Genomic DNA, 27,274 nt, shown 5'->3' on the forward strand with positions numbered 1-27,274 from the left:
ATAACCTATATTCTTCAAGACTGATGCAGATTCAAATATGATTGAATATATCTTGGGTAAACATCTCAGCTAGCCTTAATTTCGTCAGGATAACTTAGTAGGTTTTGGCAATGCAAGATATGCAATACAGAATATTATACCAAACCAATTTGACTGCACGGTTGGTGCGGTGGCTGGGCAACTGGCAGCCGCGCAACGGGTAGCGGGTTCGATTCCCGCACGGAGCGACTCTTTGTGTGATCCACAAATTGTTGTTTCGGGTCTGGGTGTCATGTGTATGTGGACTTGTATGTTTGTAAACGCACCCACGACACAGGAGAAAATCCTAGTGTGGGGCAACGTTTTTTAAAAAAAAAAAAACCACAGTAAACTGTACATCTATCCATAAACATGCCTAATGACTATTTCGTTAGAACTTTTTTAGCTTTTGGAGTAAACTCATGCCATTATAGATACCTACGTGAATAAATCTAAGCTAACAACACAAGAGGACCAAAAACTATTATTTTTAGCTTGGTGTAGAAATGAAATTCAAATAAACAACCTTTGGATTACTGCTCGATCAACAATAAATATCAGGGTGAAATAACCAAGGCGGCGTCACCCACCATACGATGCAATATTCCTAGTTCACATCACAGACTTGCAGTAACATATAACTCAGCGCATTTTTACGTCTGTAAATTATAGTTTTACGATCGAAAATCATTTTTATGTTTTTGGAGGAATTTAATATCACGCCAGCTATGCTCGGCACATTCGCTCTTTTATTGAGCTGTAATTTTATTGTTTTCTCAATTTTTATTAACTATCAACCACCTACTTAGGTCTCTGTTATAGGAGATCAATAATATTTTACTTCCGTGAATGGATATTAAATCTCTATGAACATTTTATTACAAAAGGTACACCGACCTATTATAAAGAAGAACTTAAAAAACTAATTGCTTTAGAGATAACTTACAAAGAAAATTGTTTTAAACCAGAAAATTACCTATTTATGAACGTTGAATGCACACTCGCATCTTTTATAAAATTCTTCAAAGGAGTTAGTTTTTAAAGCTAACCGGTTAATTCTCTTTATGAAAACAAACAACGCCTTGTACCTTCACTGCCTGACTAAAAACAAGAGTTTCTATGCTCTTCTTATGATTCAATTAACTTTAACCCATTTCTGTAAGTTTATGCTTACCAATAGCTATATTATTTCTATTATATAGGTACAATTTGGAAATTAATTCAAATTGTACACTTTTACAAGTCATTCCTAAACTGAAAGTTGTAGGTATAATCCACACAATTAGACATGCCGCATAGGTAAATAGCTGTATCAATAAGCATTTATACGGCTAATGTGTTATGATAACCAATCTCAAAGGTTACTTGAGGGCACGGCATAGTGCATAGAAGCAGGCTGATTATTTTGATGGTTACTCGGCAACCGTAAATAGGTGTAACTTAGCAACAAAATAAAGTCTATCTTCATTGTTTGTTATGTCTAGTCTTGTACATTTTTTTAAACAATTAGTCTTAACTTTACCTTTTATTTAGTGATTATAGTGAGATATATTTGTTAAAATGAAGAAATTGGACGTGCATAAATTATTAGGCATCTCCCCCAATCTTCAAGTTCAGACAGGAGCAACGGCGTGTCAGTGCGATTTAGGTCGTGAGAAACTGCTAACTGCCCCACCTTATAAAACCACACCGTCTGGCGATGAGATCAAATCTCGATACCCCACAGCCCCAAGCACAAGAGAAACTGACCAATTGATATGCCCCATAAGTCACATACTAGTCACTTTTAGGTCGCCCCTAAACCCCAACGATGTGTTCAGTAAAGTCTTCCCAGCATCGACACCTGTAAAGTTCGTAAAACGTAAACTAGCAAAATTACTGGGTGTATCCAACAGTAACCTTATATTAACTAAGAAGAGAAATGTATTGAAGGAGACAAGTCTCTTGTCACAACTTAAGGCTGATCCACTTGGCAACCTTTCTGTCGATGTGTTTACAAAGGATTCAGAGGAGTTTTCTCTGTCGTCAATACCTAAAGAATCGTACGTTCATGAACTATTGCATGCAGTTCTTCCAAAAAAGAAAGATATGCCTTTTATCGCAATCAAGTTCAAGGTACCACAGCAGAATGCTACTTTTACTCGTTCGTACCATTCTATAATGAAAGTTCACGAAATAAAGAAAAATTTGGGAGAGCTCTTTCAAATAAATCCTGACATTATGGTGTTTTTACGCGGAGATAATCCATTAAAAGATCGCATGGCTCTTATGGATCTCGATTACGACAAATATGGCATAGCAGAGATTGAACTGCTTACGACAAAGAATGTAATATTGAATTTCGACAAACTATACCATGAGATACCATCAAATGATGTTTTGAGCGTGTCGGTGCCTTTTGGAAGAACAATCAAGCAGATTAACGTTGAAATATTTTCTGTACCAATGAAGAAACCATTCTTAGGAGGATATAAGAATGTGCACACAGGTATATTCTGTATTCTGTAGTACCACGCCTCTTCTAGCGTATGGTCACGCGAGGTGTGCCGCTCGTGGATGTCCGCTTAACGCTTAAATTTCAGCCTGTTTTACAAAAAGCTACCAGCTTCTAAAAGCCAAGCACTAGTATTTTCGATTTCTACATATTACAATAATCCTGGCTTCATGTCAATAACATGTTGCAAATCAGCGGTATTCATTGTTAGGCGGATAACAGTACAGGCGAAGCCTATTACACCGGCCGCGCCTATTTCTCGGGAAAACGTCTTCGACAACCGAAACAGACTTGTGTCTGAAATCGAGTCTTCTTTACGAAGTATCTTAGAATGAAGTGAACTTAATCTGGTCCAGTTTAACCCCACTAACTAAGTCGTGGCACCTCAGTTTCAAAGTACCCCTCTGACTGCCTCAGCCGGTATTGGAATATGTATTTGCCATCAACAGAATAGTATTTAAAATAAAAAGATATTAATAAATGCAATTGATGAAATACCTATGCTATCACAAGTAATAGAAACGTGGGGACGAGGAACTCGACCAGTTACAAGTCATGCTAGAGGCTCGATTGACGATGACGACGATGTGGCGATTGTCGCGCTGCTACGGTAGCCGTGTGTCGCGGAATGCCGCTCATGAATATGAGACTCTAGCATGCCCTGAAACGAGTCGTGTTCCTCGTCAAACAGTTATGTGATTAAGCCGATAAAATAATAATTAAAAATAGACACAACAATCGAAATAAGAGTTCTAACAATTTCACAGGTGCCATATACCACCATGCCTATACACAAACACCACAGAAACCGGAGAAATTACGTCCAGATGAGAAGAACTGTCGAGACACACAGACGGCAGAAGAAAAGGAAAAGCTTTATGTACGTAGATACCTCCTATACATATTAATCGACTACTTTTCGCACTAAACTTAGTATTATAAGGTAGATTTTGAAAAATCTATGAACATCACAAATTAATTAACATATATAGGTACGAAAATACGAAAACCTATCGATTTCTTTTTCTTGTCCTCGGACGCGCCGGAATTCAATGTTGCGGTGTTTTCAAGGCTGTATCTACTGTAGATCCTGGCTTACAAGAGTTGCAGCGGTATGGGAGATTGTGGCGGGCTTGTCCCATTAAAAAAATATGAGAAATCTTCGTGATAATTATCAGACATGCTGCGATGTCTCCTAACGCTTTTTACTATTTAAATAACAAAATCATGTTTTAATTGATTAGGTATCTACTTAGGTATAGTCGTAAAATGTGCTTAATTGTTTTCAGGACACAAACTACAGTCGTGCAACGCAAATGAATAGCGTTCACGCATATATTCCGAACGTGACCGATAGAATAGTGGTCCCGAAACCCTACGAGACATACGAAGAGATGATTGTCAGATTAAACCACACTCACTACGCGTCGATAATACAACGAGCTTTCAGACGACATCAGTTTCGGCAGTTTGTTGCAAAATGGCTGGCGGAATGCAAGTTTGTATCGTATTTATTAAGACTTACCTACCTAGGGTTTGCTTCCCAATGTCTGGTTAAGTTTCTGCTAGTATAACTTAGTGAACAATTTGACTTATTTTCCGTGTGAAATGCCTCAATTTTTACTATGTGCCCTATTAGATTTGCTTATTTTTAGATAAGCAGACACAATGTTTGCATTGTGATGCCTCTTAGAACTTATATTATGCTTTATGTAGTATGTATAAAAAAGTTTAGGGAAAGGCTTGGACTAACGGAGCCCAGGGTTCCAGAGCCTGAGAGGATTGAGACTAGGTAGTCAAAGACAAAACAGAGAAGTTTTTTCGTCACGGTGTCTTTATGGTTAGGCTGACTTTGTTTGCGTGTATTGTAAGGGTTGGATTTTTTTATTGTTTATTAATAGGTACCTATTCATTGAACTACTTAAATACTTGTTCTTCTGTTTATAGGGAAAGGATAGAGAGAATGAAAGAGGAAGACAGATTGGAAAAGGAAGCTGCGGAAAGACGTCTACGGCGAGATCTTATCACCAAGACATTTCCGAAAACTCGGGAAGATTTTGATCAATTATATGCAATGGTGAGTTAGTCAAGTAGATACTTAATGCTCATTCATGTATTCATGTAGATAGAGATTAAGGTAGGTAAATAATTATTTACCTAACTTGATTAATTAATAGCACACATTTTTATTTATGTTACGTATGTATGTATTTGTACATATTGTTAGGTACTTACACTCTTTATCTGCTGGTCTTCTAAGTTGTTCAACACAGTCGTAGTGTTAGGCTCTTCTTGAGAACCATTTAGGTATATATTATAATTTTCATTATTTATCTGAAACAAGCGCTTACAGCCAAAATAGGTACCTACGCATTGCTTATTTCTTTTGTCATAAATTAATATTTATATTTCTTTTCCAGGTTGACCGCTGGAAACATGCTGAAATAGCACGAATATCACAGTTACACGCTAAAGGACCTAAAATAGCAGAATTTTCATTACTTCTCGACAAAGAAGTGGAATTACTGAGATGTATTGAAGACTACAGAGTAAAAGTAAGAGAGGATAGTCGGAAGATAAAACAAAAAAGATTTTTAGAAGAAATATCGAAACCCGTTGCGTGGTACGGCCGCAGCGGGAAATTAATTACGATGGAAACAGTTGAAACTCAGAAAGCTAAAAAACTAAAAGAGCTTTATAATTCCTTTATACGCAACGATATGGAAACTAAAGAGCGCTTGGAACTTTTGGTTGATTTTAAATTCGCATTGGCAGAATTCCGTCATCCTCTAGCTGAAGAAGTAATTACTCTACTGGATCAAGAAGCTGATCTAATAGTGAGGCGATATAACGCACATCAGCTCGAATTCCTTAGACGAAGAACTGCTGGTTACGTCTTCCGTTTAATACAAACTTCTGAACTAAATTCTGGTGTAACTAAGCACAAGGATATAAGAGATTACAAAAAAATGCAGAATGGAAATCTTTACTTCTGCGAATTATGTCATCAAGTCAAACCTTACACAGATTTCCCATTGAATACGAGAATGAGCGGATGTTTAATTTGCAAATCATGTTCGTGGAAAGACGTGAACGAGCGCAGCTGGATAGATATGACTCCTTTCAAGTTTATCTTGAGAGCAGTACAACGTGATGAGCGGCGCCGTAAGTGTTGGGGCTCTTTGGCGTTCGTTCTTCAAGAAAAGGACGTTTTCTTCATAGTCGAAAAGCTTTGGCATTCACATTCAGCCATTAGTGAATGCGATGATATCACTGAGCTGAGGTTGTGTAGATGGCGAGTGCAAGAGGACTGGTCGCCGTGGAATTGTTTCCTAGTCACTGTTCAAGAAATGAAAGCACATTTGAAACTGGAGGATCCTGAACTAGTATATGATGAAGAGTTGGTGCAGAAGGTTGGGAATAAACACAAACTAGCGAAGGCCAACTTTGAGCAATTGATGGCAGTGAACAAGCGGTACACGGAGACAGGAGACTGGCAAAACATACGAGCTCCAGCCACGGCCCGCGTTGACGCCGTCGAAAGAATTTAATATTATTTACAATATTTTGTAGTGATGCCTACTTTGTATTATGATTGTTTTCTGTTGTTGTAGTTTATCTATGTTGTGTATTCTGAACGTAGTTTATGTGTGCGAATGTTGAATATAGAGCTAAAATATCGATATCTTCCTTACAATATTATAGGGAAATTTAAAAATATGCTCGAATTAGTTGATTTTATGTATGTAAGAAGTTTGAGCCAGATCTTAGCACCTTTTCGTAGGTGATTGTTATATAAATATTTATTTATTTATTGACTCATACAATGATTTATTAATTTTCTTGATTGTTATGTTGCTTTTGTTCATAGTTTATAGTAATCAGTGTCTGTGCAAATGTCACGGAATTATGAAATAAAACCAAACAGTTATTTAAATTGTCTTCTTTTAATAATTACACGTAATACTTTATAACATAATTACACATTACATATACAATAATAATTTCTCAAGATATCAAACTCTCGTGATGATAGTTTAAACAACACATTTTTTAAAACACAGGTGATAAAAGATGAAAATTCATAACGAAATGCACTTTAGAGCTACGCTTAGTCGATAGATACATATATTATGTCAATAAATTACGTAAATATAATTTAGGCGATAAAATGATAGCTGTACAATTAGTAAACGAAAAGGAAACCCCTGGTCTTTTAAATAGTATACCCCAGCTGTGTAACAATATCCAGTGAGTTAACAACATCAGTTACAAAATATAACACCCACTTAAGCGTCAACTTAAAAAAAAAATATGTCTTATAAATAAAGTAAAGCTGTCAGAAAATGTCGTCACACGGTAACGAGGTTCACACGTGACTGTACATTCCCGCTTTTAGAATCACATCTATGAAGTGATGCGAACCGTGTAACCGCACGAGTCGGTGATCACACATAACAACGATTCACGTTCCCTAACATCACGGTATTATCGTTGGGGTCAGCACAAAATGCATCAAAACACGAGTGTAACAACTAACATGACAATTTTAGGAATGAACTTTTGTTACTCACACAGCGTCAAACGTGTTTAGTGCCGCAGGGCCAAATACGAAATGTGCCAAATAACAATAAATTCTTAAAAATACATGGGACGAGAACAACAAAGACTCATTTTAACAAATCACCAAACCTTGATTATCTTCAGAATATTACTTGCCAACTTAATGAGACGGAACTAAGGTTTCTCCAGTGCACTGCATTTGCTGACAAACATAAACAACCTCGATATAAAAATTACAGACATTATTCGAATTCTTGGTTTAGAAAACATCTAATATGCAATATTAGATAAATTAAGTAATTCATGTGCCTTATTTATTAGTTCTTACATTTCATTCGTAAAAATAAAATTTTGCCTAATGGACATCAGTCGTGTTGTGAAAATGGAGTCTTGCAAACAAGTCTATGTAAAGGAAACAATATTCTTAGACGCTGTCTAATCCTACAACTGTTTAAAAATCCAACATCATAAATTGTTCTATATTTTTATTATCTAAGCATAGGTCATTCTCTCATCAGCGAGCGACTATCAAAGTTAGTGTTTGTACATTTTGCACCATCTCGTGAGACAGCGAATCGTGCGCGACGTAGCGCTGTCGCGGCCGCGTCTATACATCTCAACATATCCGGACACCATCAACTGTTCCTACTCTAAATTTACTCAACAGAGACCGAACTATTGGTACTAGCTAAAATTTATTTACAATAAACAATTGTGCCTCGATAGAACAATACTCTAATAATTTGTAACTCTCTCGGAGCGGTATAATACAAAAAAGTGCAGACACAATATTCACATAAAAGAATACATATCTATTATACACTTACTCGACTATTTTTGCACTTTTATATTGCCAGTTCAGTGGCTTAAACTCGGAATATCTCAATTTAATTAAGACTTCATAACCCATATCTATGTCGTCAACATAACTATCATCTTAACAGTCTGTGATTTATATTTACAATATCAAAGAGAAGGAAGAAGTATCGATACAAAGAGAAGAGGTACTTATAATAGTCGCGTGCAAACAAACGTCCACCACCTATTATATTGGTTTCACTTTTACAAATGGCATATCATATACTATTGCTATAGGCTGTTCACAATATACAAGGTTACTTAGTTGTTTTGGTTCGTATTTACAAGTCTTTCAACAAGGATCAACTTAAGATTCAGAATTACTAAACGCTTAGTTATATGTTAAGACACATATGCATGCACTAACAGAACCACGTGTTATTCCCATCAGCAGATAGGAATCGCACGCCGAAATCAACGCTTCTCAACACTATCCAATATCCTACATAAACTCTATCAGCCAACAGAACAATAATAAATCTCCGTGTATCTTAAACATTCCCACTACCTCTAACGATTTGCTTTATAAACCAAACTTACGATTACACCTGTAGGCGAAACGACGCGATCTCAGATTTCCGTTTCTGGCGAGACCGGACCGACGCAGAAGCCGGCTAATGTCTGTCGGACCGGTCAGCGACACTGGAGCCTGCGTGACTGGGTGAGAGACTGGGCGGTGGAGTGGGCTCAGTGGTAGCCGTCCAGCTCCATGGAGGACGAGTGCGTGTCGGAGCTGGAGTAGGAGTGCGCGGAGTAGTTGAGGTTGCTGAGCGACATGTCCTGCGGCACGTCGGCCGCCGCGCCCTGCTCCGCCTCGGCCGCCTCCTTGTCGCTGGCCTCCATGAACTTTATGATGCGGTGCGTCGCCTTCACGTGCGCCACTATCGCTGCTTCAGCCTGTAATTCCCAGACAATATTTCCGTTAATCCAAAACCCTACGTAATCATTTATTTGTACGCCATTATTTTGTTTAGTAAATAGGACTGAGCAATCAGTCCAAGTAATGAAAAAGTTCACAGTGTAGTAAATTGTTAAACACAAACAATTAAACATTTATTGTGATTCTAAAATAGAATACTTAAGCAAAAAATGTATAAACTTATAACACTAAAAACAAAAAAACTTATGGCAGTTTTTTCTTAAAAGTCGTGTGAAAAATTTGTTGTGACCAAATATTCTATATTTAATATTATTAACTTGTTTTATGTAAAGCCTGCTATCAATATTACAAGCTATCCAATTTTTTAAAACTATCTTGTCTATTTCAAAATCATATGATACAAAGTTATACTAGTTTATGTAGAACTGCTGTTTGCTGGGCCTTGTAAAAAAATAAAACAAATGTACAGTTTGTGGTAGTGACTTTGGTTCACATGCTGACAAAAACTTACTTTTTATTATTTTTCTTACTAATCTGTTTGCTATTGTTCAATTACACCCAGAACTTTACACCCATTTACTTTAAGGTTTCATTTACCTACATTATAAGGAATGATGGCTTTTTCAAGATTAGTCAGTAATAAAGTAGGTATATGTGGTACTTACGCTGGCGGTGAGCGAGAGGAAGGCGTAGTACTTGTTGAGCGTGGGCAGTAGCGGCGCGTATAGGGGCACGCGGTCTTTGACGGCGCGCTGCGCCCGCGGGCCGCAGCAGGCCGCGTGGCCCAGCAGCAGCGCCATGTACGCGCCCACCATGCTGTGCTCCATGTGCGCGCCCGCGCGGGCCAACACTGCACGTACACGTTCATTATTACATATACATAAACGTTTAATACAAAATAAATATCCTGCAGTCTTCCGGCTGTTGTTGATGATAATGTGATGACAGAATAAATGTACATCAGATGTACGAGTCATCTTACATTCTTTAAAAAATATTTTATTATTGTAACTAATTGTACAATGTCGTACGTAGGTATTACTGACATTGCGGCACACTTCTTCCTTACTATGAAGACCTTTTACATAACATGATTTTATAGTTAGTGTTCAAAAATCGCTTAATTGTGTCGGTGGTTTTTACGTTTTACTATTCTCTAAATACACATCGGGATCATACCGACACCAATCAATGACAACTTATTAAAAAAAAAAAGAAAGAAAAATGAGTTATCGTAATATTTGCGCAAGTTAATGCAATCGTTGTGCAATCGAATGCAACAATTTGCACAAGTTACTACTTAACCGTCAATTACAGTAGCAAACATTAGTTTTCAAAAAGGTTTCTTCTTTTTATTTGTAAGATGATCTATTAATTAAAATTAACTGAGCACATTGTGAAGTTATAATTTTTTCAAGTACCTAGAAGAATAGTACAAAAACAAATAGCTTACACTTCGCAACAGTCTCGTCGATGTCATCTTGAGATTGCTTCTTCTTATCATTATTATCATCCGGCTCCTTTTCGCCATCCAGCAGAGCGTCTGTATTCTCCTCAGCCCGCCTGTAAAAACAAGTTGTCAAGATACGGTTAAAAACATATATAATAAAAATGCAAGCATTTAATCGTTACATACCTTTGTTGATTATTTTAATCCCAGAATTTTTATGACAAGCAATTTTAGTTTTGAAAATACACAAGTTATGTAATTGGAAGAGAGAGAAAGAGTAACTTAGAGTAAAAATGAGGGCTTTCTTCGGTTTTTCGAAAAAGTGTAAGTAGTATAGCAGCAGTAGCACAGAGTCTGAAATTGTGTCCAGTATATGACAATAGGTTCACCTTCTATTACATGGGACTTATAACAAAATGGTGAAAAGGGGGTGTACATTGCTTAGCGACATTACGTGCCGTAATGTGCACCTCTGCCTACCTCTTCAGGGATAAAAGACGTGACGACGATTATTTAGAGTATGTAAGCCAGTAACACCATCTTACCTCGCTAGTTCTTCCCGTTTATAGAACAGATCTACAATAAGATCTAATGCGCCAATGCTCTTGGACATGATGTCTTCCTCGTTGTCAACACGAATTCGAACGCTCAACAACCTCTCTGTATTAGGTTCGTTGTTCTGAACTAAGTTAATTAACAGCAACAGTACCTGTGTAAAGAAATGTCAAATTACTCAAATGATAATAGTAAATGAAACTTAAAATGAAAACGAATGATTATTTGTTTGGTGTGATGACACCACAAGATAAACAGCAAAGCGCCGCTATATAGTGAAATAAGAACCTTTAGCTAAGTATATTGCTTTGAGATGTAGTATAATGCTGGACATCACCACATATAGTTTAGGCTAGGTAAGTTAGATCAAGCTATTTGTAACAGCAACTCGTTCTTTATTAAATCCTGAATGCCTCACAATCACGCCACTTCCCAGAGGGATATAATCTTGAGTGTCTTTAAATCACGAGTAAATAGGATGCCATAATGACTGATATAAAAAAAGTATAGTTTACTTACACAAACACTAAATTCAAAGTTTCTGTTGTCAGGAATGAAGTTTCCTTGGTTGTACAGTATGATGAGACAGGTCTCCATAACTGATTGCTGCTCTCCAATCACCTGAGCTCCAAGTGAAACTACAAATAAAAGTGTAATTATGTAAAAATCTTGTCATTTTTCAAAGGATTTATTTTTAAGAGAATACATAAGATCCATTTTCCTTAAGACATTATTATTTTTATATGTAGAAGAAATTTATTTATGGGCACGTGACTGGTATTTGGGTTACTGGTTTAGTGTTTAGGTTTAGTGGAGACTAAACTCTTTGCTTTGACAAAGTGTATACAATGTAGGTTCCCGATTTAGACTGCAGTAGAGTAACTATTCTTTGACACCTAATACAATGAACAGGAATTATTAACCCTTTAATATTAGGTTTTTATAGAAATCAGTAAGCTATTTTCTGTACTTTTCCTTTATATCCACTACCAAGACAAACATTAGTTTTTAAGAGGTTATGTGAGCTGTCGTGTCAGCTAGTTACCAGTTTATGAAGAGACACACTGTACAGTTATAGTTATAGGCATTACATGACTGGTAGATATTTAGAAATTTGAATGGTACTTACCAGTAGTGCCAAAGCTGTGCGAGAGGTTGAGCAGTACTTTGAGCGCGGGCAGCGCGGCGTCGAGTAGCGGCGCGCGGTGGGCGGGGTGCGAGTAGGCCGCGTCGATCCACGCGCGCAGCACAAAGCAGATACTGCGCGCCGCCGCGCCGCCCGCCGAGCACAGGTACACCTGGTTGTCCTCGTTCGCCTGCGTCACCTGCACAACCACATTATTTAACTCCAAATTACTTACACACAAGGCATCATTTGTAGGTACATACCTATTACCAACTACAAATTACATGATACAGATATATTTTTCATCACAATATGATGAAAATTAAGCAGTGCACTAACTTTGTGGTATAGCTGGTTCAGATATTTTTTAAATTCATAGTTGTCGAAAAAATCGACGCCATTACGCGGAAATTATTCAATAACCGCATTGAGACACTATAGACAATGACAATAGATGGCGTGAAATTAACAATGGCCAGATTTTTTGTTATGATTTTCTTTCCAGACACTATTTAAAAATAGGTAGGTCACTACATCCTTTATTTTCACAAAGTTGTCTTCTTAAATCCAAATCTTATTTTAATATTTGTATTGTTAAATTATAACACAAATGGCCACATGGGACAGAATATTAGAATAATAAAGCATTATTATCATATTATCATTGCATGACTCTCTTTTTATTGTGTTATGTAATATAGATAAAGTTATAAACAAAAAGTAGCCATTGATAAGAAATTATATTGTGAAAATACTGATAACAAGAAACTTACATTTTCTAAGACTCGTAGACATCTATCTGCTTTTCTTAGAATTTCGACGTCAGCGCTAGTCCAGCTGGCAACAGGCCTGTCGAGTTTCGCAGCACAGTCCTGAATAGTTCGCACAATGTGGTCTACACCACCCAACACACGGAGCTCCTCTTTGAACCATTCACCAGCTCGTTTTGAGGTCAGTGAGAGCAAGGTTTCCATGGCCAAATGACCCACCTGAAATCGAAAAAATATATCAAAATTAGATACATTCAATCAATTCTTTTTTATCTCAGTTCTGTTCTGAGTGTACAATAGCAAAAAAATTACTCACAGTAATGTTTTCTAAATCCAAGTGTTGCGCTTTTCCTTGGCTCTTTATTTCGGCACATAGCTCCCGTACCCTTTCTTGAGTTTTAGTTAGCTGAGCTGAAGTCAAACCGCAGTCATCAAGCGCATTTCTGAAAAAAGATAGATGGTAAGTATATAACATATTTGAATTTCAATTTGCTTATTGACTGCGACAGAGGTCTCTAGAAGTCATATTTCAAAATACTTGTGATGTCACACAACAGATTAACATGGTAGTCAAGCAGTTTATAGTCATGTAAGTCTGTAGCAATGAATAGGTAGAAAACTTATAAATAGTGATGTACTTACTTATGTGAAGCATCAGATTCGAGTAGGTTGAGCATGAGCTCAAGGGATTCACGATCCAGATCCATGTTGAGACGGTCTTGAGACAATACAAACATCACTGTTGCAGTACACAAACCCAGGCTCTGAAAAATAAAATACAAGTTAGAACATTCAAGTAGAAAATAATTTTATTTAGAAAATATGACTATATTTGTGCATTAAATTATCTCATTTATCTTGTTTTTATACAGCACACTTAGTTTGCAACAAACATGTTAAGATACAAGGCCTTCAACTTGATTTCATTAAGCCTTGATACAATTTACACAAGTCATGCTACATTTGTGCATTCCTAACACAAAATAAATTCATTTTATTGCAACCAGAAATCTAACTTTCATTTGCTTTTAGTTGTAACAGACACAATTATACATAATAGCATAATATTATTTAAGTATTGGTAGCATGCTCTTGTTTCAGAAACTTTAAGATAAATGGAATGTATGTTGACGTCAGTGTGTTCTTGATGTAAGAATATTCTATTAATAAACATAACAATATGGATCAAAGAAAACCGACTGTATTACTTTATTGTATTAAAAACCGTAAATTATTGTTGTACCAAAATGTGTTTATTACAAAAGAGAAAAACATTTAGAATTCTCTAGGGTATATGTACTTCAAGATCTAACTATGTACTTTATAAGATAAAACAATAACCAAACAACTAACCTGGTCATTTGTAGCATCATGTAGTGCACTGAAGAACTTCTGCACCGTGCCATGCGCGCGCAGATGCATACGGAACGCAGGCGCCGTACATTTGCTCGCCAGTGTGATCGCAGACAGACAACGCGTAGATATCGGGTTGTTATTCTGCAGGGAATATAATTATTATTAAAAACAATAGACGACTTATTCAACAATGGACATGAAAAACTCTCCTTCGGATTTTAAATTGTTACGTAATTTGTAATAGAATAGTTGTATCAGTTTGATATAGTATTCTACAGCTGCATTAGAACAATGCTCAAGTAATTATTTACATTTATAAAATACATAACTCTGTTAAGTTATCATCACACAAAATTATGTATTTACCTGTAATGCATCTAGGAGGTATTCCACATCATCATTGAATTCTTGGAACTCTCCAATTTCCTGGATCTGATGGGCCTTTTTCACATTTCTTACAACTGTGTAAAACTGTAACAGGAAAAATATATTTAATGCATAAAGTAGATTTATTTTTGATTTAAACTATAAATTCATAAATTAAGCACACAAATCAATGTTATATTTTTTTATACTAACACATATTATGAGCATGATTCAAATTAATACATACCTCTTTAGCCTCTTTACTGCATTTGACACTAGTGTATGGTTTAACAGTTTCAATCGGATCATCCACTATTGGATCTGGGGCTCGGTATCTAGTAACTCTGGTTAGTTCTTCTGATACTTGTCCCACTTGATTATTCACTTCTGCATTCTCAACTGGTTCTGGCCTTGGAGTCTCATTGCCTTTCTGTAAATACAATAATAATGTATATGTAACAACTTGATATTCTTTCATTATGTAATCAAAGCGTTGCAATTTTACTATCTACTTGATGTAACTTCAAGGTTTGTTGTGTAATATACAATTACAATTTCTAGACATTAACGTAAGTTTATATTAAACATTCTACAAAAAAGTAGGTACCTCATTAGATGAATCATTAGTTCGAACATTGTTCATAAGCTCTCATAAAAGAGTAAGGAATATTTTACAATAGATTAACATTACAATGAATATAGTGTACTTACATCATTGGCCCATTCATGACGATACAGATGACGCCTTTTCCTTGCAGGCAGTGGTGATGGATTGTCATTCACTAAAGATTTGCTCTTGAATATTGATCCTTTCTTTTTAGTAATAACTAATTTAACACTAGGTTTATCTTCATTCTGTACATTATCCTCTGACTCACATACTCCTCTGGGTGATTTAAATACATCTTCCTGAGGATTTTTCTGAACCTCTTCTTCAGAATTTTCATTAGGACAACTGTTGTAAGCAGAATCTGAAGATTGTGTGTTGGTCTGGGAATAGGTTGGAGTGTTATTTGTATTAAATGCTTGAGCAACTACCTCATTTGGTTCCTCTTCCTGACTAACTTCTTCATTGGAGGCACTCTGTTCAACAGAGATGTCCTCTGGAGGCATTTCTACATCATGATCAGGGCTTGAATTTTTATTATGCTTATGTTTATGTTTTCTATGTATCTTAATCTTGGGAACTTCATTTTTAGTATTGTCACTTCCACCAGACAAAATATCAATTAGGTCATTCTTCTCCATAGGAATTTCATTTTTCTCAACAGTTTGTTCATGCTCCGGAGTAGTAACTGCAGAAGCAATATCAGCTAAAGTTTCTTGCTTTCTTCTAGTTTTTCTTCCTTCTTTTTTAATGTCACTTACAGTTTTGGTTCCTTGTTTATTTGGATAACCAGCTGTAAGAACATCCAGATAATCATCATTCTCACTATAATTAATTTTAGTTCTGTTTCTTCGTGATCTTCCTGAGTTACTACTCTCTGGGGGTTTAGGTTCAGGAGGTAACTCATTTGGTTGAACTTCCAATCTTGGGGATTTGATTACAGATCCAGAATCCAATTTAGCCAGCTGGGACTCAATATCATCCCCAGGTGACATCTTATTTTTAATTTCTTTCTCAGTTTCATGTGAAGGTGATGCTAGAGTCTTATAAAGGTCATAGGCATCAGTCCCAGGTTGTGGTGAACTCAATTTCTTTAATGGTTCATCATCTGAGTTTTTGTGGTGGCGTTTATGAGATTTGTGATCTTTTTTATCTTTCTTCTTTTCTTTTTTGGTTTCTTGAGTTAGACCTCCACATTTGATGGTAATTTTTAGACCTTCATGCTTTGGAGAACATATTGTTTCCATAGAAGGGCTCTTTTTGTGATCAGATCCAACATCTGAGTGTGTATCTAGAGATGAATGTCTATCAGAACTAGGTGATGTAAAGCCTTCATTTGAATCTGTGCTGACAATTCTTGATGTTCCTTTAGATATCCTTAGTACAATTGGAGGAGGTTTGCGTTCCTCATTAGTTTCCTTACTTGTTGATGGGCTTGTAACATCTGGTTTAATGACAGATGGACTAGACACTAGTGGACTGGCTTTGGGTGATGGTACTTTAGGTGAAGCAAGTTTTGATTGTGATGATTCATATCGAGTAAACTCTGGTATGGGGCTATTACTTCCATCTTCAGCATAATTTATTACTTTATCACGATTGCGAACCAGGTAACGTTTATTTGGTGGTTGAGTATTTTCAGCAGGTGCATCTTCTTTTCTAGAAGCTTTTGTTGCAACTGCACCCTTTTTAGATTTAGATTTCTCAGAGTTACGACGGGGTAATTCAGGAGAAGATGAATCTCTAGTATATGCTCTGCTTCTTTTAGTTGTCTTCTTCTCTTTACTATGTGAGGGATGTTCAGGCGACAATGGGGCAGCAGGTACTGGAGGAGCATAAGTAATTTGTGGAACTGGTGGGTAAACCTCAGCATTGCGAGATTTGAAGAATTTCTTAGGCTTTGGTGGTGGTTGCTCAGTTTCAACTGCTGGCACTGTCAGCGGACTGTTTTGATCTTGCACTGGCTTTTTAAGAATATTGTTTGCATATGCTGAAATACAAACAATCCAATTAGTAATAAATATTGATAAAAGTAAATAAACAACACAGTAAAAGGCATTGAAGTTGACCATAGATTATAGAATAGTTCACTCATTCAAAATGAAGGGACTGTTTTTTTACATTTACTTTCACCATATTTTGATAGACTATACTTGTACTATACTTGTTCTAATAAGAATATAGGTGTAGGAAAACCGATAAATAACTGAGGAACTTAACTTCAAGGTTGTTTATAAATGACAAATGTGTCAGTAAACGTGCTTACCGTAAGGTGCGCTTCTAATCGACGTGAAGCTAGTGATTCCCCATTTGCCCACTGTACCCGCCGAGCGAGCTGCAGTTGGGCAGTTACTATTTTCTCTAAAGAGAGCACTATCCAGCGGTACGGCCACGCTACCGCCTCGGCCTCTGCCCCAGCGCGACATGCTGATAATTTCATCAAAAACGATGACACCTGCACCGACCCCGTCTAATCAATCGTCGAGGCAAATGTCAAATCGAAAAACACATGCCGTTTCCAAACACTTGATTTAGGTTTCGAAACACTTTAAAAATCCATGGATATCACTTTTAGAGCATTACTTGACTTTCTCCGAATGAAATGAAAACACAACCCATAAAGATAACACACCCGCCATTTTTACAGGAGCTAAGTACTTTTCTCTAAGATGCACCCAAATGCGTAATCAAGCGTCATATTAGTTTAACACGTTTCTATAATTTTCATTACAATAATCTGATTCTCTTTGAACTTATGAGGTAGATCTATAATGTTGATTTAAACAAGAGTTAATGACAAATAGGACACAAACTGCGATGTTGTCATCTCACAACACAAAAGACGCCATATTGGCTAAACAAGAAGTGAATTTCGTCAACCAATAGGAACACAGGAAAATGAGGAGTGAACCATAGACTCTCAAACAAATCAAAATATAAGTAGAGGTTGATTATCTCGCAGCGTTACTCAAAATATTAAAAAAATATTTTAATAAAGTCTTTACGAGGCTTCATTATGTATAAAGCTATCACCTTAGTTAATTATCAAGAATTATGTTCTATTCTAAATTTAAATGAAGAAACAAACAAAAAATGTTTTTCACCATAGACAATGATTAAATTGTCCTACCATAGACAAATATTGCGCGGGATAAAGTGAAGTGCGGGAAGCGTTAGATTTTGAGCGGGAAAATTTAATAATGAATAATAGGTACAATAACAACTATTTTTTTGTTTCTTTGTCCGGTACAAGGGGTCCGGTAGGTTGATTAAGATAATTGTTTTGTTTTTTCTTACGTAATCTATTATATAAAAATAAGTCGGGTTTTCCTTCCTGACGCTATAACTCCAGAACGCACGAACTGATTTCCACGGTTATGCATTCGTTGGGAAGGGCTCGGGCTCCGTAAGGTTTATAGCAAAGAAAATTCAGGATTTTTTTTTAATTTACAGGGGAAAGTTATTGGTGGCGGAACGCAGTTCGCCAGGTTTGCTAGTTATGTATATAATTTTATTATTATTTACGTTAAGTTGTAATTTTTGAAGAAGCATGCAAGCAGCATAAAGGAGAAAAATGTGCCGGCTTCTGCCGGCAATTTTAACCACATTTTTTGATCGACTTCAAACGGTAACGATTATAATGTTTTTTTTTTTATAATAAATAAATAAATATTAAATAATTTTTCAACCTACATATTAATGTGTAGGTACCTAAGTACTTCTAGTCTGATAGTCTGATCAAAGTAGACAATTAGTACTAAAATAACATAAATAATTAATGACAATAACAATGGCATGCCGTTGGAGAGGCCTATAGCAACCAGTAGTCGACGAGAACAGACTAACAGACTAATGATGATGTACAGACAGCACTGTTCCTCAATTTTATTACTTGTAGTTAAAGATCTGGGTATAAATTATTATAGATACCTACTTATCCTAATTGTGAGATTCTGATATTATAAACAATGCGAAATGTCCATGACTTATTCGCTGACAAATTGCTTTGCATTAATTTCGCAAATGTTACAGACTTATAATTTTAAAAACGATATCAATCATCGATTGTCATCTCTTTTTTTCTTATAAATTAGGTTTTTAAGATCAGCAGCATTGATCTTAATCTATCCACTCGTATCGAGAAATGAGGAGACGTTATTTTCCACAAATTGTTTACAAATGCTGTGAAGATTATTTTGTGTTCAAGAGACTACGACAACGTGACGACAGCGTGGCGGGGCGTTATTTTTTTTTGTAAACATATTATGTACCTATCTCTCAATACTTGAGATTTACATATACGTACCTACCTAGGTAGTAATTACAGATGATTTATATCTTGCAGGACTTACCTACAATATCTACATGGTGAACACCCTTGGTTGAAAAGGTTGGAAAATTAAAAATCAATTTTAAATTTTAACGAACATGTTCTGCTCGAGCTGGAATCAATTGTCTTGGTCATCTCTCGAGGACAGGAGTATGTTGACCTGGGACAAACACTACACTTTGGTGAAAACCACTTCAAGAAGGTAGCTCTTTTGAATGGAATGTCCGATTTCAATTTATAATTAAATAATTTATTATAATAAAAAATAATAAAAGGTAAGTAGGTACATAGGTATGGATAAAACAGTCTGATTTATATTTTTATTATTTTTTAATAATATTTAAATGAATAATTACTTAGGTTAAATTCTACATTGTCTTGTTCTGTCATCAAAACAGTCAACACTAACCGCAGCGTAAGCAATAAAAATTTTGAGGTACCTACCCTAATTTTTTACATTGGTTTGATTTTAGTACATTTTAAGGATCCCTGATTTTTTATTAAGAAATTACGTCTATCTTATACCTATCAGGGATGAATAAATATACCTAGTAAGTAGGAACTTAGGTACTTAGCTTTATAGTAGTGTAATAATTATTGAAATCGGTATCGTATTGTCTGAGATTAGATTATTTAGATATTGTATTTATGCAAATTAGTGCTTGTGGTCAAACTTTTTTTTGTGTTGCGGTTGTATTCGTCGTTGCCCACACCTGTCGCTTGTTTTCCATCGGGTGATCATTTTGTTCGTTACCAGCCCTATCCATGGTTATAAGTAGGTAGGTATATTGTGGTAACCTACTAGTAAGTAGCATCTATACAAATAAGTAAGTAAATAATATGTAAGAAATCATAATAGATGCTCGATTTTGATTCAACAAACAAACATTGTTACAGTTATAAGCAAATAAACAAGCTTTGTTGAATTGAAATACTTAAAGTAAGTAAGCTACTAGGTTGGTACTTAATTTTAACCAAAACTAGTAAGTTTTGGCCAATAATATGACAGTAAAGATTAAGGTATAATGCATACCTACCTATCTAAATAAATCTAATCTAAACAATCTAAACAGAACTAAGCTAAACAAAAAAGAATAATAAGAAAAGTAAAATCGAAATTCATTTTTAATCCTTTTTCTATTTCCTTTGTCAGGTTTTGCTCCGACGGCAATGAAACCGACAAAACGAGATAATTTTTTTTTTGTATGGATCTACTTTTTCTATCAGTATTTATATGACAATGTCTAGGTACTAACTTACCTATAGTACCTAAATAATAAATGTATCATGTACCTAATTGTAACGATTGGATTCTTTTCAGCTATTAAAATTGATACCTACATGCTACATAGAGACAAATGTGCTGCCCATGACCACGAAATAAAATAAATAAAGGACAATAAACAGGTTTCTAACTGATAACTAAATACCTACATATTATTATGTAGGCATATACCTACTTATGTTCGAGTATACCTACACACATATTTATTCCGACGCGTAAACGTTGGTTGCCATCTTTTAGCGGGGCTCATGAAATTGGCAGGGTTGTAAAAATAGCGCTACGCCATTCGTCGGGCCATAATAAAAGTGGAAGGTCCCAACGACCCTCGCTTTATCCCCACACGACCACTTTAATAGTTTTTCATTACTCAAGTAGACGCCTATAAAAAAGAATATAAAGTTTGGGAAGAAAATTGCATGCCTTGCATAATGCTCCGTGCCTATGGTGCGCCTTGAGATCGTAAATTTTATACCAAACAAAATTGGATTTGGAGATTGTTTGTCCGGAATTATTTATGGCTATAACAATAGAGCTATATAATGCCTGCAATAAAAATAAATAATAAGGGCTATGTGCTAGTACCTCCTGCAAGGAAGTAAGCGGGTGAATCAATGATCAAGATGAGCTTACTACAAATTATTTCTAGCCTACGATAGCACCTAAAATTATTATTGATTCTATTTTTGTCAAAATGTTGACCTCAAAATCAACGTACAATCGTACCACAAAAATGGTCTGATACGTTAGCACTTATAATAATTTTTCGTGAATTCGAATTATAAGTAGACTCCCTTGCTCATTAACACTAATCCGTTATAGACGATTAGTTTTTTGTCCAATCGTCTTTTTTCACGAATCCTTATTTTGATTTGTATGGGCGACTATACATTTTGAAAAACGACGGATAATTCTTAACACATTGAACGCTGTGGTGGTCACCGTGACCGGCGTTAGCGGAGGATTTGGCTTTAACAGTTTTCTATTGGCAGTTTTGACTGCCAATAGAAAGAAAACTGTAATACAAAGCCAATACAAAGACTTAAATCACGTTTTATCTTTTTTCAAAAACCTTCTTCTTTCCTTTTTATTCCTTCCTTCCTTTCTCTTTATTTTCCATTTTCATTATTTCTATACTACCTATTTATTTCCTTTTTAAACACGAGATAATCATATTCGCATCCGTCGTCCAAAACCAAAGTTTGAAGCACAAATTCAGCGTACCTAAACATCTATTCAGAAACTTTGAGGCAACCTGAGAAAATACTTGATTTCGTATGTAATGTGAAAGTTCATCCGCCACTACCTATCTACGTATCATTTTTTTTGACGAATCGTCATTGACAAACCCAATGTGAATAAACCCTGAGTGAGCCTTTGTTTATCTGGAAACTACAGATAACTAGGTACTTCATTATCATAAAAATTGTCAAGACCTGTGACAGAAGAAGTTAGTCTTCGGCATAACAGTGCCGTTCCATAATCCCCTTTCCTTTAAGATGGAATTAAAGATATATTGGTAGGTTATAGCCTGCGTCTTACCTGCCTATATGTTATTTGTAAAATATGTAGGTAGTTCTAAAAAGAATTACTAGGTGTTATGATAATTACTGGAAGAATACGGAGTGGACAGACAGCAATGTATTTTTACAGATTTCAAAAAAAGAAGGAAATTTACCTACATACATTCGTATGGATGTATGTACATTTCCTTCTTGATTTCCGGATGTATGTATCTCCACAAATATTTTATCATTGGCTAAGTCGATTTTGTTGTGGTTGTCAATAAAATATTTCAAGCAGCAGAAAAAAATAATTGAAGCAGGAAAGGATACCTACCTATTAACTGACTTAAAAAAAATAAGTCTGTTTTTTACACGTAGTTTGTACGTCGACGTCTTACCCACCGATGATTCTAAAGTAGGAACTTGTTTAGAATGTAAGTTTAAACAAACGCTCAAACTTTTACACCTTGTGTTGTCTTTCTGCATCACAGAAACAACACATGCAGGTTAAAACCATTCCAGTGACTCGCCAGAGACCGTATGGTGGGATAGGATACCTAGAAGGATGTCGTGACTGACCATATTGAAGGCTTGCAAGTTATGTATGTATGTAGAAATAAATAATTAAATATCAACAAGATCACATCCATGAGTAATATGTAATGCCGAAATACAATCGAACTAACGAAAATAAAACGATTATGACCAAAAATACTTACATCACAATGTTCCATTGTCACAACAGTACCAAACAAACATGATATATGACGTCGTAAATCTAAAATTAGCGGTTTACGTGTCTTTTACGACATTGGACGTAAACCAGAACTAATCAGTTCACGAGATCGATGTTTTCCCATCACGTCAAAGTCCCTCTTGCAATTTTTATGTACTGCTTACTACGTAGAAATTTATATTATGTACCCAATTCTATGACAAAATGAGGGTGCTTTCAAAGGAGGGTGTTGTTAACGACGGAGTGCCTAAATACATTGTCTGATAAAGCAAATTGCATGAGATATAAAGCCAGATGTGGCCACAATTATGGGGTTTTACCCTCTTGTAGGTATTGCGGTCTATGGAAAACCGAATACCCCAGTTGATACTGTTCTAAGAAGGTCCTACACAGGCTAAACACTTTGAAATATTTATAAAACATTTATATTTTTTTTATAAAAGTTCATTGACCCAAAGACTGGTCAGGGTGGCGTATGATAGTCCGCGAGAAAGCGATTTGTCTAGGTCACGGCCTTCAGCAGTAAAGACAAATGACGCAAGGAGGCGGAGGAGCCTGTTTAGCAATACTTTTTAATTAAATGAGGCAATTTCAAAAAGTTGTTATCACTTTGAAGCAGTATTTATTGATCACCTATCTACTAGCTTTCCGCCCGCGGCTTCGCAAACACGTGCATGTTTATTTTTGTTAGTCACGAATAGTCCACATATCGAACCAATTTTTGGCTTTCTACCTTGAAACTGGGTAATGTTTCATAACTTCCACGCCCCATTTCAGGGAAGTGACGGGTTAGAAAAATATTAAAAGTAGCCTTATGTTAGCCCTTCAACGATCTTCCCTAAAATCACGTCATTTTGTCGCTCCGTTTTGCCGTACCTAAATAACAGACACAGTACATGTGGACACATACTTTCAACAAAATTGCCTGTAGGTATAAAACATTCTAAGTAGTTAACTAAATACCAAATCATAAAATCCAATACGTGCTACTTGCATGCACTATTGACTCTTACAGAATATGTCTGCTACGTCTTTCATTCCACTTAGGTAAGTACATACATGTTAGAGCTTAAATCATCTTTTGTAATAAATAGGTAAAATTGGGATGAGATTTCTCAGGCACCGTACCGTAGTAATAAATAAAATACAAACTTATTAAGCATTAGTACTGCTAGCGGCTTCAGCCACGTTCCTGTGTAATAAAAAGTACCTAGCCGCTGCTTCTCTTAGTATAAACTTCTCCTGTTTCAAATATCTTCCCGATCCCTTTAACCGTTTGGTGAGTAACAAAAATATGTACACACAAACAGAAACTTTCGCATTTCATATACGTTTCATATTCACACGGAATACTTACAGAAACTAGATTTTGACCATAATGTATGATATAGGTACCTACTTACATCTGCGCGTTAAAAAGTTTGGCTTCTTAAACGTAAATTAGAATCTAAAAAATCATGGCCAGCATAATATAATAAAATATAGGATTGAAGCTATATTACACTGCAAAAAAAAAAACAAAAAAGGAAAATATTACGAAAATATTGTATGACTTCTTTTGATTTCTTTAGTAAAAATAGCCAGTTTTAAATTAATGTAACAATTCGTAAAAAGGTGGCATACTAATAAAATAATCAGAACTGTAATTAAAGCTATTTATAAAAAAAGAGTAAGAATAATATCTAATGGCTTTTCCATATTTCATGAGATACATAGTCCAAACCTAATCAGTTGTTTCGCAATGAGTAGGTAAGCAAACACGCGGTAAGTATAAAATATATTCATCATCATTAGTTGTTCCATCCCATATCTTAAGGGGGTGATAGACACTGAGCAAAAGTTCGTCCTTATGGCTACAGAACGACCTTTTTCGCTCGTGATTTACTGAAAGTACGCGTACTTTAAAACTGAAGTAAGTTCGAACGGCGACGAACGTTTGAAATTTTGCTCGTAGCTTAAATTGGAATGCGTGTGGCATACTCTATGTAGCCGCGAGTTCCGCCAATTTGTTTCTTGGTCCGTAAAGCGGATGCGCTTATTTTTAAAAAATAATAAAAAAAAATAATTAGTTTATTAATTTATTTACACAGGCTCAGACATTCAAATAATTCTAATTAAAGTCTTCTTCTCGTCACGATAACTCTTTTTAAATTCACATATGATAAACGCTCTCTTTTTGTAAGCCAGTTCTTAACCCACACTTTTCGCCTTTGTCTATTGGTTTTAATTTTTGAAATGTAATACGATAATTATAATACCTAAATAACACAGAGCTTCTTCTGTCGAAGACATCGCAATACAGTGCGTAAGTTTCACGACTCACGTGTGTCACTAACGTCGAGCCGAGTAAGTTGGCAATCTTAAAATCCGCATAATTCAAGTTCGTACGTCTATCACCCACTTTAGTTCTGAGCAAAAGCCTCTTTCCATACCTACAGAACAGTAGGTACAAAAATGATTTAATAAAAACATTTAAAACTGAACATAAGAATTCATTGGAGATTTCTTATTAAATTGAATGGTAGGTATGTGATATCTATGTAGGTTTGTAAAGGTCCTGTATTTGTTTGGAAGAAGTCAGGGGTATGCCCACTGAATTCTTTCATAAATTTCTTGTACCTACAAGAACAAATGAGGCTATATTAAAGTATTCTACTAGATGAGCATTTTTGTGGCGCGTATAAATAATTGAAGTAGACGGTAGCGGACGGGACACGTCTGCCATAAAAATAAAAAAGTCATATAAACGGCCACGATAAAAAGCGAGCTCACATAAAACTCTATGTAGGGGAGTCTTCTTATTTACTAGAACTTCGTTGTAGGTAGGTAACAGTAGATAGAGAGATGCGTCTCTTACACACATTCGGAAAATACCTACGTTTGAAATTGAAAAAAAAACTTTCGATCATGTCATCTTGTCATGACCATTCACCTAAGCACATAAGCATCATACCTAATATCCAATCATAAAGTAACTATTTTTCATTATCGGATATTTTTTTATTATATAAGTAAGTATTATAATAGGTATACATTTACGTTAAACTTGTACTCAATTCCTAATACCGTAGGAGAAATAAGAGCTCCGAGATTTCGTTCGAGCAACAGTAAATAACGATAGTTTGGTACTTTAACAAATAAATAGAAAAAAACCGCCTAGATACAGGTATATCTACTAAAAGTACCTACCTATTAATCCCTATTTACTTACATATTATGTATTATATTAGTTCTATTTATAAATGCAATAGCCATTGGCATCTTTCTTAACCCTTGAGAATACTAGGTAGGTACCTACGCGATACCTATTTATTATCTAATGATAATCGTACGGTAGTCAGAAGTAGAAAATCATCTTTAGATTTCCATAATATAAACATTTTAGTGAACCTAGAATATAAAACTAAGCCATCGCGTCGGTCCTTGTTGTCATAGAAACTTGTTAGAATAAAGCTCAAAATATTATTTTGTCCGTGGATTAAACCAAGAAAGTTGTACCTAGGTTCTTGTTGTGTTGCTGGTCTATATTTCGATTAATGGTCAAAAGTCTCAGCTAATTTAACTTAGTTCGGAAAAGGCCCAAAGAAAGAAATATAATAAGTAGGTAAGTGTATAATTATAGTTTTGTGTTCTATGTATATTTTTATTGGCGTACAGTTTGATTTCTTCTTTTTAAACTCAAAGGTTTTTTATTATTATGTAGGTAATGTAATCGGCTTACGTGTGTAACAAGCCGACAACATCATTTAGTACCTGTCTCAAGAAAATTATAATAAAATCAAGGTTTTTGTTCGTATAAATCATTTATTTCTTAATTATTATGCTATCGGCTTACTCGCGTAACTGTTTGACGAGGAACTTCACTAGTTTTAAGCCATAAAAATTTAGTTTCGAAAAAGTTATTCATGCACCATGATAAAGCTGTTTATTTATTGCGTAAAACCACAGCGTAAAACAATCTCAGGGGAAAGGGAATCGAAGCAGTTTTTAACCGTTACTTTGATATTTTAACTCCTAATTTGTCTTAAGGTGCTATGTGCAATATTGTATAACGTTATATAACTGTTTTGTGGGAGCACCTTTACCGTGGACGATGGGGTGGGTGACAGAAAGTAGCTAATGAATTTAAGAAAAGAGTTCGGTATCAATAATTGTTCTTTTTTTGCACCGTGAATACATTTATGTTTTTTTTCATATTAATTATTTATGTTTATTATCTTTTAATAAACAAATAAACTGTTTTTTTTTCTTTCTTTCTTCTTTCATATCGTAAATGTAGATGTATGCAATTTTATTATAACCATAGGCAAAATAACCTCAAAATAATTCACATTTTGTATGGAGCTTATGTCAAAATTCTACCGCTGGTAGGTTATTG

General features: G+C 35.4%; 3 protein-coding genes across 3 annotated transcripts in view; 2 read left to right on the plus strand and 1 right to left on the minus strand.

The window, feature by feature from the left end:
- Positions 1–27,274, plus strand: part of LOC126912804 (uncharacterized) — a 381,241-nt gene that overhangs the window by 68,381 nt on the left and 285,586 nt on the right. The gene's annotated exons all lie outside the window — the stretch shown is intronic.
- LOC118269543 (IQ and ubiquitin-like domain-containing protein) lies at positions 1,450–6,449 on the plus strand. Its single transcript, XM_035584680.2, has 5 exons — positions 1,450–2,506; positions 3,280–3,392; positions 3,802–4,010; positions 4,460–4,589; positions 4,933–6,449. Exons 1-5 carry the CDS (start codon positions 1,579–1,581, stop codon positions 6,061–6,063), a joined length of 2,511 nt encoding a protein of 836 aa, XP_035440573.1. The 5' UTR covers positions 1,450–1,578; the 3' UTR covers positions 6,064–6,449.
- Positions 6,441–17,908, minus strand: LOC118269542 (protein wings apart-like). The gene is made up of 14 exons (XM_035584679.2): positions 17,310–17,908; positions 15,148–17,033; positions 14,684–14,866; positions 14,437–14,541; positions 14,068–14,211; positions 13,357–13,478; positions 13,031–13,157; positions 12,718–12,933; positions 11,948–12,143; positions 11,338–11,456; positions 10,809–10,972; positions 10,267–10,376; positions 9,479–9,663; positions 6,441–8,830 (listed from the first exon to the last, which is right to left on the minus strand). The coding sequence occupies exons 1-14, from the start codon at positions 17,467–17,469 to the stop codon at positions 8,621–8,623; spliced, it is 3,927 nt and encodes a 1,308-aa protein (XP_035440572.1). The 5' UTR covers positions 17,470–17,908; the 3' UTR covers positions 6,441–8,620.

This window comes from Spodoptera frugiperda, chromosome 30 (assembly GCF_023101765.2).
Source record: "Spodoptera frugiperda isolate SF20-4 chromosome 30, AGI-APGP_CSIRO_Sfru_2.0, whole genome shotgun sequence".
NCBI classification, from domain to species: Eukaryota; Metazoa; Arthropoda; class Insecta; order Lepidoptera; family Noctuidae; genus Spodoptera; species Spodoptera frugiperda.

Bases quoted from the DNA above. Each gene is read 5' to 3' on its own strand.
- LOC118269543 (XM_035584680.2), top strand. From the start codon at position 1,579: ATGAAGAAATTGGACGTGCATAAATTATTAGGCATCTCCCCCAATCTT. The intron at 2,507-3,279 runs GTATATTCTGTA...ACAATTTCACAG, and splicing joins ATATAAGAATGTGCACACAG to GTGCCATATACCACCATGCC. The intron at 4,590-4,932 runs GTGAGTTAGTCA...TTTCTTTTCCAG, and splicing joins TTGATCAATTATATGCAATG to GTTGACCGCTGGAAACATGC.
- LOC118269542 (XM_035584679.2), bottom strand. From the start codon at position 17,469: ATGTCGCGCTGGGGCAGAGGCCGAGGCGGTAGCGTGGCCGTACCGCTG. The intron at 14,212-14,436 runs GTAAATACATAA...TATTCCCTGCAG, and splicing joins ACCTCCTAGATGCATTACAG to AATAACAACCCGATATCTAC. The intron at 12,144-12,717 runs GTAAGTTTCTTG...GTGGTTGTGCAG, and splicing joins GTCTACGAGTCTTAGAAAAT to GTGACGCAGGCGAACGAGGA.